The sequence below is a fragment of the Gracilinanus agilis genome, chromosome 1 (assembly GCF_016433145.1).
Source record: "Gracilinanus agilis isolate LMUSP501 chromosome 1, AgileGrace, whole genome shotgun sequence".
NCBI lineage: Eukaryota > Metazoa > Chordata > Mammalia > Didelphimorphia > Didelphidae > Gracilinanus > Gracilinanus agilis.
The window spans coordinates 92,663,794-92,679,865 of NC_058130.1; the positions used below are offsets into that span (position 1 = coordinate 92,663,794).

At 34.4% G+C, this 16,072-nt stretch overlaps 1 protein-coding gene across 1 annotated transcript in view; it reads left to right on the top strand.

Moving 5' to 3' along the window:
- Positions 1–16,072, top strand: part of PRKAR2A (protein kinase cAMP-dependent type II regulatory subunit alpha) — a 127,055-nt gene that overhangs the window by 84,497 nt on the left and 26,486 nt on the right. Inside the window, exons 6-7 of the mRNA XM_044680335.1 lie at positions 9,176–9,329; positions 15,173–15,274. Coding sequence (XP_044536270.1) covers positions 9,176–9,329; positions 15,173–15,274 — 256 coding nt within the window. The remainder of the gene's footprint in view (positions 1–9,175; positions 9,330–15,172; positions 15,275–16,072) is intronic.

The following is a 16,072-nucleotide window of genomic DNA, read 5'->3' on the forward strand; positions in this document are numbered from 1 at the left end:
GGGGGGTGAGGGGGAAAGTAGGAGCATGAATTATGTAACCATGTTAAAAATGAATATTAATAAATGTTTAAAAAAAGGTGTTCTCAATAGGACCACTTTTGGAGCAATTAACACCTATACAATGCCATTCAATATTTTTTGGCTTGGAAAAATGGATGCTAATTGTTCTTGAAAGTGTACAAACAGAAATCTGTATAATATTAACAAAATAGTGTCTCCATTAACCCAAGACAGCTATAGAAAGATTAACAACCAGAAGAAGGAAGAAGATTGCTATATGTTTTAGGAGCACCCTGTAAACAGACCGAAATTTTACCCAAAAACTTTTTCGAACATATAGACTTCACTTCATAAAAGAGTTAATAGAGATTTTGACTGAATTTGTCAAATATAACCACGATAATTGATCTTTTGACAGAACCTATGAAATGGCTAATATAGAAGAATGCAATTATAAATGGACTCAGTGGGCAAATACACATGAACTCAATGAACAATATGTCCACAAAAACCAACAAACAAATGGCTATATCTTACAGATTAGTTTATACAGAGAAGAGATTTATAATAAGAATTATTATTAAAATCAGGATTAGATCATTAGATCATTATAATCAGCATTAGACCACAAGGAATTACAGAAAGGTCTTCCTTGATGAGTTCTGACTTATTCTTCGATGTAGGTAATTCAGTGAAATGGCTGAGTCTACTCACTATATCATTAAAGATTGCAAAAATTTAATATCTACTGAATACCTGGAAAGACACAACAGAGAGCTAGAATCAGATACTAAATACCAGAAGTTTGTTCTCCCTTATAAACTAAAACATAACAAATTGAAGGACTACAAATGAAAACTTCAAAATAGACCTGAAAATTCAACAGTTAGTGTTCTTAGACTGAATATCATCATAGACTGAATCAATGCATGGATATCATGATTCTTAAAAGTTTAAGTGTAACATTGTTAATAGATGGTACCATACCAAATGTGCAATATCTCTAGATTACATCTGTTGAAAAACTTTCCAAGTTTAGGGACCTCACCAAAAAAAAAAAATAATTAAAATTATGTGACAACAGGACAAGACACTTGTTTTTCTTTTCCTCTGTCATTGTTGGATATTTCCCAATAATCACTCTATCCATTGTGAAGAATGAATCAAACTTTCTTTGTCTATCAATCAGCAGTTTTAAAATTAATCAATCAAAATTCACTAAGTAAGAGTGTTCACAAAACACTTGCTAAAGTGGGTGACAACTCCAGAAGCCACTGTCCCACTTCTGGGCAGTGCTAGGCAAATTGAAAGACTGCAATTGGTTCCCGTAAAGTAGAGGAAGGGACAGGAAGTGATGTAGAAAAAGGACTATAAAAAGTCCTGAACTTCCTGTCCAAGAGTCTTTTGGCTTCACTTCAAGCTGAGACCTTGACTCTTGGACTACTTCTTAGAGAATTGATCCTGGATCTTCTCCTTTGGTTTTGGAGAACTTCGCCTTGGATGAATTAGTGGCTGGCCTTCCTTTCCTGGTTTCTAGAGAGATTGGTTCCAGAGAGGCCTTCCTTCCTGGAGGAGGCTGCATTGGTAGAATCCTTGCTGAAGACATGACTGGACTTCTGGCTAAGGATTACCAGAAAATCCAAGTGGGGACAAGGGATGTGGTGAAGCCCTGCCGGGGCTGAGCCCCACACTGGAGCAGTTCTTAGGGTGATAGGCTAGATAATTTTCTACCTTCTTCTTACATTTTCCCACTTTCATTCTTTCCACTTCTTTGTAAATAAAGCTAGTAAAGGTTTTTACTTTAGTTATAATATCTTTAAATCAGAGACCACAATATTACTATAGAGTTCTAGTATTAGCATAAAACCTAAATTTTAAATTCTTACACTATTTAGGGAATAGTCCACAGAATGAATATATGTATATGTGTGTATGTATGTGTGTATATATATATATATATACTGGTGAGATTATGATTCATCCTTGGACTGTTTCAAGATAACATAATAAAAGAGCTAATATCTAAGAATTGACTTTTACTTGTCCTCTGTGGGCAAAATCCACACAAAACATTCCAACTACATATTGACAAAGAAGCATCTCAAAGTGACTAAAACATGTTTATTTTTAGAAATTGAGTATTTGGTGAGGGCAGTTCAGAATAGGACTTTTGCCACTAGGTGTTATATAGAAAGGTTCCTGAATTTAATGGCCAATGTAGATTAGATAAGAAATGGTAGAACCTGGATAACACATTCTTACAGGTTGTAAAAGACAGAATTTGCTAAATACTTAAAAGAAATGACCTCAGAAGCTCATGATCTTTCATGGCCTGACAGATTACAAATCCATTATAACATATACAGACCTGAAAGTAGTCTGGAGAACTCAACCATTAAATTTTATTAAAACCAGATAATTATCACAGACTAGACTTGGCCAACATTGTTATAGTCACAAAAACTTAATATCTTATATAAATGTCATATCAGATACTTGTGATCTCTATAGTAGATGGAACAAAAAACTTTCAAGAAATGAAGGTCATAAAAAAAAAAAAAAGAAATGATGGTCATATGAAATCAGGATAAGATGTATATGGCATCCCTGTTGTCATTTTTTCTACTAGATTTCTACCAAGGATATTTTCAGTGATCCTACAGAAAATAAATGTATATCCAAATACTTTTATTCGACTGCAAACATTTTTTTATTTGTAGCAGTCCATAGAACTATGAAAAAAATAATTCATTATTGGTAGGTAACAACTTGTCCCAGGACCATTGCTGTCTGAACTATTTTGAAAGAGATAAGATAATAATGGGCATTTGTATAGTTTTGCAAAATGCTTTTTATATACCCTCTCATTCAGTCTTCCCTGTAACTCTATGAAATAAGCCCATTTTACAGAGAAATAGTGTTTTAGAGAAGATTATTTTATTATTCCCAATAGCTGTAGTTCTTCCTATTAGTTCAGTTCATCCATTTTGTTTTCAGGCTTTTTTAAAAATCATGGCTTTTAGCTTATTATTCCCATTTCCTCTTACCTGTTAGATATTTCCATTCTGTCATTTTTTTTTAAACCTTACCTTCCATCTTGTATTGATTCTAAGGTGTAAGAGTGGTAAGGGCTAGGCAATGGGGGGTAAGTGACTTGCCCAGGGTCACACAGCTAGGAAGTGTCTGAGACCAGATTTGAACCTAGCATCTCCCATCTCTAGACCTGACTCTCAATCCACTGAGTCCCCCCCCATCTGCCCCCCATTGCATCAGATCCCATTACATCACATTTCTGAGCATTCAGCTCTCCTAAAGCTGAAACTAAATCTTATTTTTTTGGATCCTCTTGTATCCTTCAAATTATTTGGCTATAATAGATAGGAATATAATTATCTCATATCCAATTAGGAAATAGAATTATTTAATCACAAAAAAAACAATAAGCAACTAGAAAGTAGGAGAGATTTCTGTTTTGTTCAGATACATTTTCATTTTGAATATTTTAATTTAATTATAGTATCTTAATGTTTCAAGACTGCTTTTCCCATTTTTTAACTATAAAATTTTCCCCAAATTGTAATGAGTTCTAGAGAGTTTGTAGAATTAGGAACTTGCAGGTTCTTTTTTTTTTTTTTTTTATTCCTTTACCTTCTAAAAACTCCCTAATGGAGCCAGCTTATATTGTTATTTTAAGCTTTTATTTTTCCTTAGTTTTCCCATAGAACTAAGAACATAGCCATCTATTGTTTTATATTATTCTCTAAATATTATAAGAATAGTTTTGTTTCCCCAATAAGACTGTCAGGATAGCTTTAGCGTCTTGAAACCTGGAAAACCCAAGTTCAAGTCTAACTTCTGATACATATTAACTGTGACCCTTGGCAAGGGATTTAACACTGCCATAATCTGGGCAGTTCCCTCACATTATTAATTGAAGAGAATATCCAAGCTACATTGGTAGAGTTCTCTTATCTGGAATTTTCTTACCAATGAAATCAATAGTTTGGTCACTATTCCTATCCCTGGTATTCTCTATACCTAGTATAAGCCTGAAAATATAAATATATTATATAAAACATAAACATATTCTTTTAGGTAATAATAATAGTTAACATTTAAAGAAATTCAGCTTAAAACTATAATTTTATATTACTCATTTAACCCTTATGTAACTTAAGTCTTTGTGCTAGACAAATAAATTATGGGTATTTTGCATGACCTAGGTATATTTCCACCATTGATAAATATGCAGTATGTTTTCACAAATGTTTCCAGGAAAGTTATTATACCTAGTTTACTTTCTTAATTTTGTTCATTGCTGGGAGTTGTTGCCATGTGAACTGGAATACGTAGCATTCAAGCATGTATTGAAATTTTAGGACCCTGGATTATATATTCCAGGTCCCCAAGAGACTAGATTATTTCTATAGGCCATCAAAAATCCACTTTTTACTCCTAGAACAGTGATTGTCCTAGTTGATAAATATCAGAAAATGTTAAAGGTGGAAAAAACTAGTTAAGTCTCCCTCATTTTACTAAAAAAATCTCAGGACTAGAAAACCAAAGAATTTCATAGCTAGGAAGTGACCTTAGTGACTACCTGGTCCAACCCTTATCTGAAAAAGAATTCCAATTACATACAAGGGATCATATAATTTTTGCTTGAATACCTTTAGTGAGAGAGAATGCACTATCTTCTTTTCAGGATACTTTAATCATTTAAATGTGGTTTTGGTTTTCCCTTCCATCATGACTAAATTTGACCCACACACAACTTTTTATCCATTAGTTCTGTTTTTGCTTCCTGGTATCAAACAGAACAAACCCTGCTCCCCATGTAACATCCTTGAAAGTATTTGAAGATAACTCATTTCTCTTCTGGGTCCTTGCTTATTCAAAGATCTTTTACCTGATCCTGCTTTGGCATGGACTCCATTCACTTTACCATTTTGATTATCTCCCAGTTTATGATTGCCTTTCCTAAATGTGGTATCCCCAAATGGACAAGTATTCCATGTTATCTGACCGAGGCCAAGTATAGCAGGTCTGTCACTTCCCTATTGTAGACCCATATTTCTGAATGCAGTCAAGAATTCATTGGACTGATGGTGATGGAATACTATTGTACTGGAAGGAACGATGAACAAGAGGAATTACATGTGAACTGGAACGACCTCCAGGTATTGATGCAGAGTGAAAGGAACAGAACCAAAAGAACATTGTGCACAGAGACGGATACACTGTGGCATAATTGAATGTAATGGACTTCTCTACTGGCAGCAATACAGTGACCCAGGACAATCCAGAGGAACTTTGAGACAGAACACTACCCACATCCAGAGAAAGAACTGTGGGAGTAGAAATGCAGAAGAAAAACACATGATTGATCACATGGTTCAGTGGATATATGATTGGGAATGTTGACTTCAAATGATTACTCTATTGCAAATATGAATAATATGGAAATAGATTTTGAACAATGATACATGTAAAACCCAGTGGAATTGCTTGTTGGCTCTAGGAGTGGGGAGGGAGGAGGGGAGGGAAAGAACATGAATCATGTAACCATAAAAAAATACTCTTAATTAATTAATTGGATGATTTTATTTAAAGAAAAAAAGAATTCATTAGACTTTTTGTTGATTCATTGAGCTGGAAGGCGACTAAAACCCAGATCTTTTTCAGTCAAACTGTTCTCCAACTTCTACTTGTGAAGGTAACTTCTTCCTAATTATAAAATGTTACATTTCTACTTATTAAATTTCGTCTTAGTAGATTTAGCCCAATGTTAAAGTCTATCAAGATCTTTTTGTAGGTTAACCCCATCATTGTGTGAACCATTTGATTTTAGGTCCATTTATTCACTCCTTTTTTCAACCCATATTATTAAACAGATGGATGGATTGATGGAAACTTTTATTTAAGAGTGTACTCCTAGAGACAAGAGGTCCTAGGTTCAAATGTGTCCTCAGACACTTCCTAGCTGTGTGTCCCTGGGCAAATCACTTAATCTCCATTCCCTAGCTCTTAATATTCTTCTTGATTCTAAAATGGAAAGTAAGAGTTTTAAAAAAATAGCTTACTATGTGCCAGGCATATACTAAGCTCTGGGGATATAATACAAGAAAACAAAACAGTATCAAACATCAAAGTACTTACCTTCTGGTATGGGGAAAAAAAATAAAAAAGGGAACTGGAAAATGGAATAGAAGGATGGGGAGGAAGTATTTGCATGAGGAGGTGAGCAACTGGTGGACATATGAAACAGACCTGCTATGGAATTGTGAACACCTTCATATACCTATATAGGTAGGTCTAGAATTCCTATCTTCAGAAAATTAGTAGTGGTAGAAATAGGTCTCAAATCCAGGTCTCTTGACTTTCATTCCAGTAATTCTTAGGCTCTTTTCTTTTCTAAATTACAAATGATCATTTCAAACCCATCTCCTTTAAATGTAGTAGGGATATTTTCCTCTTAAATGCATCATATGTTTCTATGAGTCTTGTTGAAGTTTCCCCTTTTCCCTTAGCATTTCCCTTTCCAGAAGAGCTAAGGATCTCCAATAAAACTGGAGATATGTCAGTATACCTACATCTTCTCAGAATTTCTTTCATATTTTTAAAAATAAAAAATTAGTCTTAGTGCTAGTCTCTAAGAAGTCCTACTATTTTCACTTTACCCAGAGAAGTGTCTGATTATTCCTTTTCTCTTGTCTCTAAACCAGTTCTTGTTTAAATTTTAAAATAATTTCCATGCTTTCTCAATTTAAAAAAATCACCTAGCGTATATCATTGTGCAAGTCTTTTTGAGAGCTTACTTTCCTGCTTTGCCTTTATGTACATCTTTGTAAATGTACATCTGTGTAAATCTTTAGTGATTTAGTAAAGCATAATCTCTCCTTATAGAAGTTATATTTCCTTTTCTCTAGCAGATTATGCTTAAGTAAATTTTCATTTGGTGATTTATGCCATATTTCATTTATAAATTTAACCTGTTTGACAAGACTTAAAGGTCTGCAATTTCTAGTGTCTCCATTGAACTTCTCCATCTCCACTATTTTAGAACTTGCAGTGGTTTCCTATTTTAGCCTGGTTTTCAGAACAATATGTAGAAGTCCAGCCTCTACAAAAAGTTCTTGTGCGAGTTTTAATCACCTATGGAGGGAAGTCAAAGACTGGAAAACAATGGGGGTTTAAGTTTAAGGGGTGTAAGGTCTAGGGAAGAAGAGACATGTGACAAATAACCAACAAGACACAGAGATGTGTGCACCATGGTGTCAACAAGGCAGCTCATACAGAGTGTCCATGCACACTACACTATTTATTATAGCTTTTCAGCATTGGGGGATTTGGGGATGCCAATCTAGGGAAGCAGCAAAGGTTTTTAACATAATAACTTCCAATTACAAAGATAAAGAAATGCAGAGTAACACAATTGTATAGCCGGTTGTTCATGAAGAATGATTTTTAAAGTCTTATTTGGCCAATGTAAAACTTCTGCCTTCCCAGAACCCTGGTCCAAGGCCTTTTCAGAGTCTTAACATCTTTAGATGTTAAGTGTAAGTCTTTGACATTTCAAAAGACTTTTACAATTTGTCTGCCAGCTGTTGCAGATCTTCACAATAACAGAGTCTTAATTTTTAAGTTCAACAAAATTTTAACCCAGTCCAATTTAAGGATTCAGAAATTGATCATGTGAAATATTAGAAATATATCCATAAGTCTGGTCCATGAACACTTTGCTCATTAGTTAGCTTTTGAATACATCTTTAATATCTTCGTGATTCATTATAACTGAAACCCTTACAATAGTTTATTTAACCTGACCTTTGGTCACTGATACTAACAATCTTTTATGGGAGAGAAAATGGGAAGTTGTTGTCATCATCATATACTTAAGGGACATAAATGTCTAATGGTTTGGATATATAACCTTTCCCACCCCAAATCCTCATTTTAAGGTATCTCAAGGCCATTTATAATCTGTTTGTGTTGCCTATTCCTATATAACCAATTTTATTTTCTACTCCTTTACAAACTTTTCTACCTCCCTTTCCCTCCCCTCTACCCAAGATGGCAAGCAATTTGACGTAGAATTTACATGTGTAATAGCTTAAAACATCTTTCTATATTCATTCTTTTGTGAAAGAGAACTCTAACAAACAAAAGAAAAATGAAGAAATAAAGTGAAATATGCTATGTGTTAATCTGTATTCAGACTCCTTCAGGTCTTTCTCTGGAGATGGATGGCATTTTTCATCATGCATCCTTTTTTTTTTTAATGTTTACTTAATTAATTAATTTAGAATATTTTTCCATGGTTACATGATTCATGTTCTTTCCCTCCCCTCCTCATATCCCCCTCCCATAGCCAACGAGCAATTCCACTGGGTTTTACATGTGTCATTGATCAAGATATTATTAATATTTGCATTAGGATGATGGTGATCGCTTAAGAGTCTACATCCCCAATCATATACCCATTGAGCCATCATCATGCATCCTTGAGGATTATCTTGGATCACTTTATAGCTAGGAATAGCTAAATCATTCATAAATGTTCAGCATATAATATAGCCATTACTGTGTACAATGTTCTCCTGGTTATGCTCACTTCATTTTGCATCAGCTCATGTAGGTCTTTGCAGGCCTTTCTTAAATCGCCCTTCAAATCATTTCTTTCAGCAGAGTAGTATTCCATTACAATCATATACCACAGCTTGTTCAGCCATTCCCCATTGATGGACATTGCCTCAGGGTCCATGCTGATGGCTCTTTAAAGGCTTTTAATTTAAAAATGTCAGGATAAATATAGGATGATAATTGTCAGGCAAGGCAAGTCTTGTGAGGGTTTTTGTTTTGTTTTTAGCCTAGGGAATACTTGGATATGTTTGTGGGAAGCAGTCGAGGAACCAGTAAATAGGAAGAATTGGAAGATTAACAAGAGAGAAAGGCTGGTGATGGGGGCAATCCACTAGAGAATATGGGAGGAGGTGATGTAAAGTATAGAAAGAGATGAATAGTTTCCAATTTAGCTAAAGTTACAAGGGTTTTTAAAGGTTGAAGAATACATACTAGGTTTACACTCTGTATGTATAACCAGAAAAGTTTATAAGTAGGTTTTTATTGGAAATAATTTCATCTAATAAACTGTGTGGCATCTTTGTTCTTGCAGAGGCAAATATGATATTTTGGTAACAAAGGAGAATCAAAGTTTCCGTGTTGGCCAGTATGATAATCGTGGCAGTTTTGGAGAACTTGCCTTGATGTACAATACTCCCAGAGCTGCTACCATAATTGCCATAACAGAAGGTTCCTTGTGGGGACTGGTAAGTAGGGAGGAAATGCTTTCATTTACATGTTCTATCTTATAATTTCCTATGCCTCCTGTTCTTTGTCCTTGGCTTCTTTGCTGTCACCATTTATTGTTGTGAATTATTTGTTCCCCTGGGCATGAAGGGATCAGATTTTTGTTCAAATACATTTTTCTTCACTAAAATGATTTGGCAGTAAGTCATAATTCTAGGCACTTAATAAATCCTTACTTGATTAGTTTACAGAAGTATACATCTTTATTTCTTGTTTATGTTTTTTTTTCAAACAAAATAAAAGAGAATAATAAGCTAATCTCATAAGTTGCTCAGGGAAATAAATAACTCTTAGGCATTTTCAAGTATTCCAACTTCCCTCACCATGGATATCTTTTCATCTCATTCTGTCTATCACCCAGCACTAATAGACTATAAGGTTTAGATTTCAGGAAAGACTGATAACCATAGGTATTATAACTCTCAGTTATGCATTTTATTTAAGATGCTAGGATTAGAATTTCTTTTCATGTGGAAAGTTTCTGGGTTCCTGAGAATCTACTTGCCAAGACAAACACAGGAATTATATGAACTCAATTACAAAACATTTTCCACCCAAAGTCAGATCTAAATAATGAACATTCATTGCTCATGGTAGGCTGAGCTAATATAATAAAAATAACAATTCTACCTAAGTTTTTTACTTATTCAGTGCCATACCAATTAAACTATGAAAAATATAGAATTAGAACAAAATAATAAATCATGCAGGAGAACAAAAGATAAAGAATATCAAGGGAATTAATGGGGGAAAATGTGAAGGAAGGTTACCTGGCAGTACCAGATCTCAAACTGATGCATAGCAATAGTCATCAAAACAATCTGGTACAGGCTAAGAAACAGAATGATGGTTCAGTGGAATAGATTAGTTACTCAATATATAGGAGTAAATGACCATAGCAATCTAGTGTTTGATAAGCCCAAAGATCCCAGCTTTTGGGATAAGAACTCACTATTTGACAAAGACTGCTGGGAAAACTGGAAAACAGTAGGGCAGCATCTAGATATAGACCAGTATCTCACTCCATATATCAAGATAAGGTCAAAAAGGTGTAAATATTTTTGCAAGAAGCCATATTGGGCCAGGAGAGTTGCCAATTTATAAGGTTGGAAGACAGAATGCAGGAGTGGCATGAGACCAAAAAGTCTGTTAAGAGCACCCTATAAATTGAGGCTGATTCCTAGTCTCAGGGTCTCAGTCTGGAGAACAGTGGGAGGGTAGGCATTTCAAAAGTGTCTCTAAGCTAAGATTAACTTATACCTTATAGGAATAGTTACCTAGGCTCATTGCTCATCCAGTGCTATCAGCATCCATTCCTGTATATTATCAATAATATACAATTTTCTAAATACCAACAAGAAGATAGATATTGAAGATCAACTCTGTTAAGCCAACCAACTTGAATTGAGCTAGAACATTCAGCAACTGAAGTCAGACCTTAAGGCCTGGCTAAGGCAACTAGCCTGGCAGATTCAGTGAATCAGCTTCACTTGAAAAGTCCTGAAGAATTATTATAGGCTTAGTTAATTAAACATTCCCAATCCCTCTTTCCTCTTTATTTCAACCCATCCTTTTCCTACCCTTGTTTACCTTCATTAAACAAGTTTAAAAGAGATGAGCCTGTACTGACCTGATCAGTGTTGAAGATTCTTAAGGGAAAGGTGTCAGTTGAAACTTCTCCTTTCCTTCATCAAGCTCATTCTAGTGATTATTGATCTTCTTAAAAGTTTGAGTTTACTAATACTCATTACATCTAAGGAACTGAGTTTACTTAGTACTGACAGTTGGGGAAGAATCTTTTACTTTCTCATTGGTCAGTTGTGAAGAAGGAATCAACCAAGTGGTGGGACCTGTCAGCTGCAGAGACACTTAATCCTACTTAAAGCAACATCATTTAACTGTGTTAAACCACCTAGATAAGAGGTTTCAATAATCTCCTTTACAAAGGGTATTTGATTTAGACATAAAGGGTGGTACTATAAGTAAATTAGGGGAGCATGGAATAGTTTGCCTGTTAGATCTGTGGAGAAAGGCAGAATTTATTGTCAAAAAAGAGAGAGAACATTACAAAATATAAAATGAATAATTTTATTGAATGGTGGAATAGATTAGATATACAATATGTAGGGAAGTTCCCGGGTTTGTTGGGTTTTTAAAAAAAATGGTTATTCATTGTTGACCATAATGGAGATAATTCTAACTAGAGCATGCCTTCCTTTTCTCTGTGGACTCTACTTCTTTGGTGTTCTATGTTAGATACTATGCTATGCAAAAGATACTATGCTATTACATTATCTGTAACCAGCCCTATTTCCTTCAGTTTAAAGATCCTTGATACTTTTGCAGATGAAATGTCATCTATAGGTCCTTCGTTATTAGTTTGGCCTGCAACAGAGGTTGACAATCTTTTTGGCCGTGAGAGCCATAAATGCCACATTTTTTAAAATGTAATTTCGTGAGAGCCGTACAGTGCTCACAGTGCGCACTCCTGTAACAGTGCCTGAAAAAAAATTGACTTTATGGCTCCTGCAGAAAGAGCCAGATAAGGCTCGAGAGCCATGCGTTGCCGACCCCTGGCCTACAAGATTGAAGGAACAGGTGAAAATCCCATAAATGGTAGAATAAAATCAAGTTTTGATATTCTTAATTCTGCCTGTCCTTTTTTTCAAGATTGATGCTCCCTTTTATCTAGTGTCATTAGCCAAGTTATTTAAAGTTGTTGCTATTGCTTCCTAGGTCACTAGAGTTTAGCAAATGTTATTGTGGAAATTCCGATGTCTCATGTATAAAATGAGTTGCATTTTAGCCTTCAGTCTTCTAATCCACAAGTCTTTAAAATTTATGTTATTTTATGCCAGTATTTTTTCAGAGACTGACAGTTAAGTGTTAATGTACAAATGTAAAATTAACAAGTTAGACCAAAACATTTCTAGAAATAACACAGTTACTGAGAAATGTCTATTGTATTTAAACTGAGTATTCGAATTGGTCATTAATAATTCACTATTTCCTGAATGAATCAATCATCTCATCAGTATGTGTAGAACTTATCAATAAGTTTTCAACCTATGCTTCCTAAGAAAAAGATAACAACTGCTTCTGTGGTAATGTTGGCAGAATGGCAGAAAAGGTGGTTGAGGATGTGATAAATCACAAGAGTTCTTTAAATCATCTGTAAAAAAAGTAAATTAATCTTATGAATTTGAGATGTTAATAAATTTAGGTCAAACACAGATCTATTTATATCATTAACATCTATTAACATTTATTGGTATCTCTGTAAAGGTACATTTTTAAGTGTTTTATATTGTAGGCTCAAGTGTTCAAGAAGTAACAGTTGTGTCTCAAACACCTTCATACAGTGTATTCTGAAAGTCATAAAAAAAGTACAAATGCCCTTTTTAACATAGTTATAAAATAGAGTTTAGCAGAGAAAATATAAATATATTTGCAAATATATAAATAATGGTAGTATAATTTAGTGGGCAGCTAGATGGTGCAGTGGATAGAGTAACTAGTCTATAGTCAAGAAGACTCCTCTTCCTGAGTTAAAATCATCCTCAGACACTTACATATTGTGTGACCTTGGTGAAGATACTTTCTTCATCTATAAAATGAGCTGAAGAAGGAAATGGTAAATCACTCCAAAATCTTTGCCAAGGAAACCTCAAATGAGGTAATGAAGAGTTGAACATGACTGAAGACAACTAAATAACAAAAAATATATTGGTATATATACACATGTGTGTGTGTGTGTAATATACAATAAGATATTTAGTCAACCGATATTTATTAAGCAATTACTAGTTGAAAGTGCTCTCATAAGACAATTCAGCATTAATTAATTATTAATTATGCAAACAAATTGTTCTAAGATGTGAAAGATCATTTCTGACTGACCTGGTAAGGGGGAAAGGCTTTATGAAGGAGCTGTGATTTGAACTGGATCCTGAAGGATGGGTAAAATTTGAATAGACAGAGTAAAAGAAGAGAGATCATGCCATTTGACGGAAACACCTTTCAGAAAGTTAGTTATTTAGGGGACAGTAAATAAACTATTTTGGCTGGAGCCAAAGAGTTAATGTAGAGGTATAATTTAGGGTGGGTAATAGAAAAGTTTTAATATTAAGCATTGAGTTCAGATTTGATCTAGGACACACTGGAGATGATACTAACAGCTTTTTCAGCAGAAGAGTAGTTTGAGGGGGCAGCTGGGTAGCTCAGTGGATTGAGAGCCAGGCCTAGAGATGGGAGGTCCTAGGTTCAAATCCGGCCTCAGACACTTCCCAGCTGTGTGACCCTGGGCAAGTCACTTGACCCCCATTGCCTACCCTTACCACTCTTCCACCTATAAGTCAATACACAGAAGTTAAAGGGTTTAAAAAATGAAAAAAAAAAAAAGAAGAGTAGTTTGATAAACATAGCATTTCAGGAAGATTAATTTGGCAGTGGCATCTCTAGCAAAAAAAGATATACTAGAGACAAATACAAATATACATAAAGTGAAAAACATATGTTGCTTTATTTGAAAAGTTTTTTAGATTTTTTTTACATTCTTTTATTTAAATTTTAAGTTCAAAATTCTCTTTCTACCACCTCCTTCCACACCTACTGAGAAGGCAAGCAATATAGTATTAATTATATAAGTGAAATCATGTAAATATTCTTTATTACTCATTTTTTAAAAAGCAAGAAAAATAAAGAAAATTGTTTCATTGTACACTCAGAGTTTATTAATTCCCTGGAGGTAGATAGCATTTTTTCATTATGTCCTTTGGGATTGTCTTAGATCATTATACTGGCCAGAGTAGCCAGGTCTTTCAGATAGTCATCATTACAACATTGCTATTACTGTGCATGATCGTCTCCTGGTTCTTCTCACTTCACTTTGTATCAGTTCAAATAGCCATTTAATGTTTTTCTGAAATCTCCACTCTCATCATTTTTTAGTGTATAATAGTACTCCATAACAATCACATGCCACAACCTATTCAGCTATTCCCCAAATGATGAACATCCTCTCAACTTCCAATTCTTTGCCACCACAAAAAAGAGTTGCTCTAAACATTTTTGTACTTATAGGTCCTTTTCCTTTTTCTCTGATCTCTTTGGGATACAGAGTGGTATTACTGGTTCAAGGTGTGTAGGCATAGTTTTATAGCCCTTTAGGCATGATTACAGATTGTTCTCCAGAATGGTTGGATTATCTATTTTTTCTTATCCTCTCCAGCATTTTTTATTTCTAATAGATGTAAGGTGGTGTTTCAAAGTTGTTTTAATTTGCCTTTCTGAAATGAACTGATGCAAAGTGAAGTGAGCAGAACAAGGAGAACATTGTACATATTAACAGCAATATTGCCTGATGATCAATTGGGAGTGATTTACCTATTATCAGCAATGTATCAGAATCCAAGACAACTCCAAAGGACTTAAGATGGAAAATACTATCCACTGCCATAGGAGGAATTGATAAGTCTGAATGCAGATGAAAGCATATTATTGTTCACTTTATTTCCTTCATGAGTTTTTTCTTCCATATTTGATATGTGTCTTTCACAACATAACAAATATGGGAATATGTATTGTATGATAGTACATATCAAACCTTTATCAGACTACTTGCTGTCTTAGGAGTGAGATGGGGAGAATTTGGATTGCAAGCTGTCAGAAAATAAATGGTAAAAATTGTTTTTTTAAACCCTTGTCTTCTTAGAATTGATACTAAGACAGAAGAGCAGTATCCATAAGGCTGTATATTAATATTTACATGTAAAAGTTAGAATTTCTATATTTTTCCTTGTAGGACCGAATAACATTCAGAAGAATCATATTGAAAAACAATGCAAAGAAGAGGAAAATGTTTGAATCGTTTATTGAATCTGTGCCCCTCCTAAAATCCCTAGAGGTAAGTCCAATTTGAGGAAGCATTCACCTATCAAAATTCTTTGTAAAGGACATGTGGATATGTTTTAATTCCCGGTAATTAGCAGAAGCCCTTGAGGAAGCTTATTTTTCTACCTTAGAGAAGATGTAAAGTGTAACAAAAGGTAACAAACATTTTTCAAGTATTTAGTAAAGATTTAGTATGTGCCAGGCTCTATGGTAAGGACTAGAGATTCAACAAAAGGCAAAAAAAAAAAAAAAAAACACTCTTTGCTGTCAGAAGGTTTACATTCTGTTGGGCAGGACAGCATGCAAGCAATTCTGTATACTTACAAGATAGATACAGTGTAAGAAATTAAATATCTATAGAACAAACAATTGAGAGTTAGACAGAATAAGAAAATCCTATTGTAGAAACAGGAATTAAGCTGAGTCTTGAAGAAAGCCAAGAAAAGCAAGAGGTACAGGTAAGGACTGAAAACATTCCAAGCCCAAGGCACAACCATTTAAAGGCTTAGTATTAAGCGGGAGGAATTATCAAGAAGGTCTGTGTCGCTGAATCAACAAGTACATACTGGAGGAAAGTATCTAAATACTAGAGAGACAGGAACAGGTCAGGTTGTGAAGGGCCTTAAGCCTCTCCCCTCTCAGAGATGGTAAGCAATTTTATCTGGGTTATATATGTATTATCATGCAAAACATGGTCATTCTTATAAGAGAATACTCACAGAAAACAAAAACATCAGAATAAAACCATAAATAAGTCAATGTGAAAAATAGTATGCTTTGATGTGGATGCAACTCCAACAATTTTTTCTCT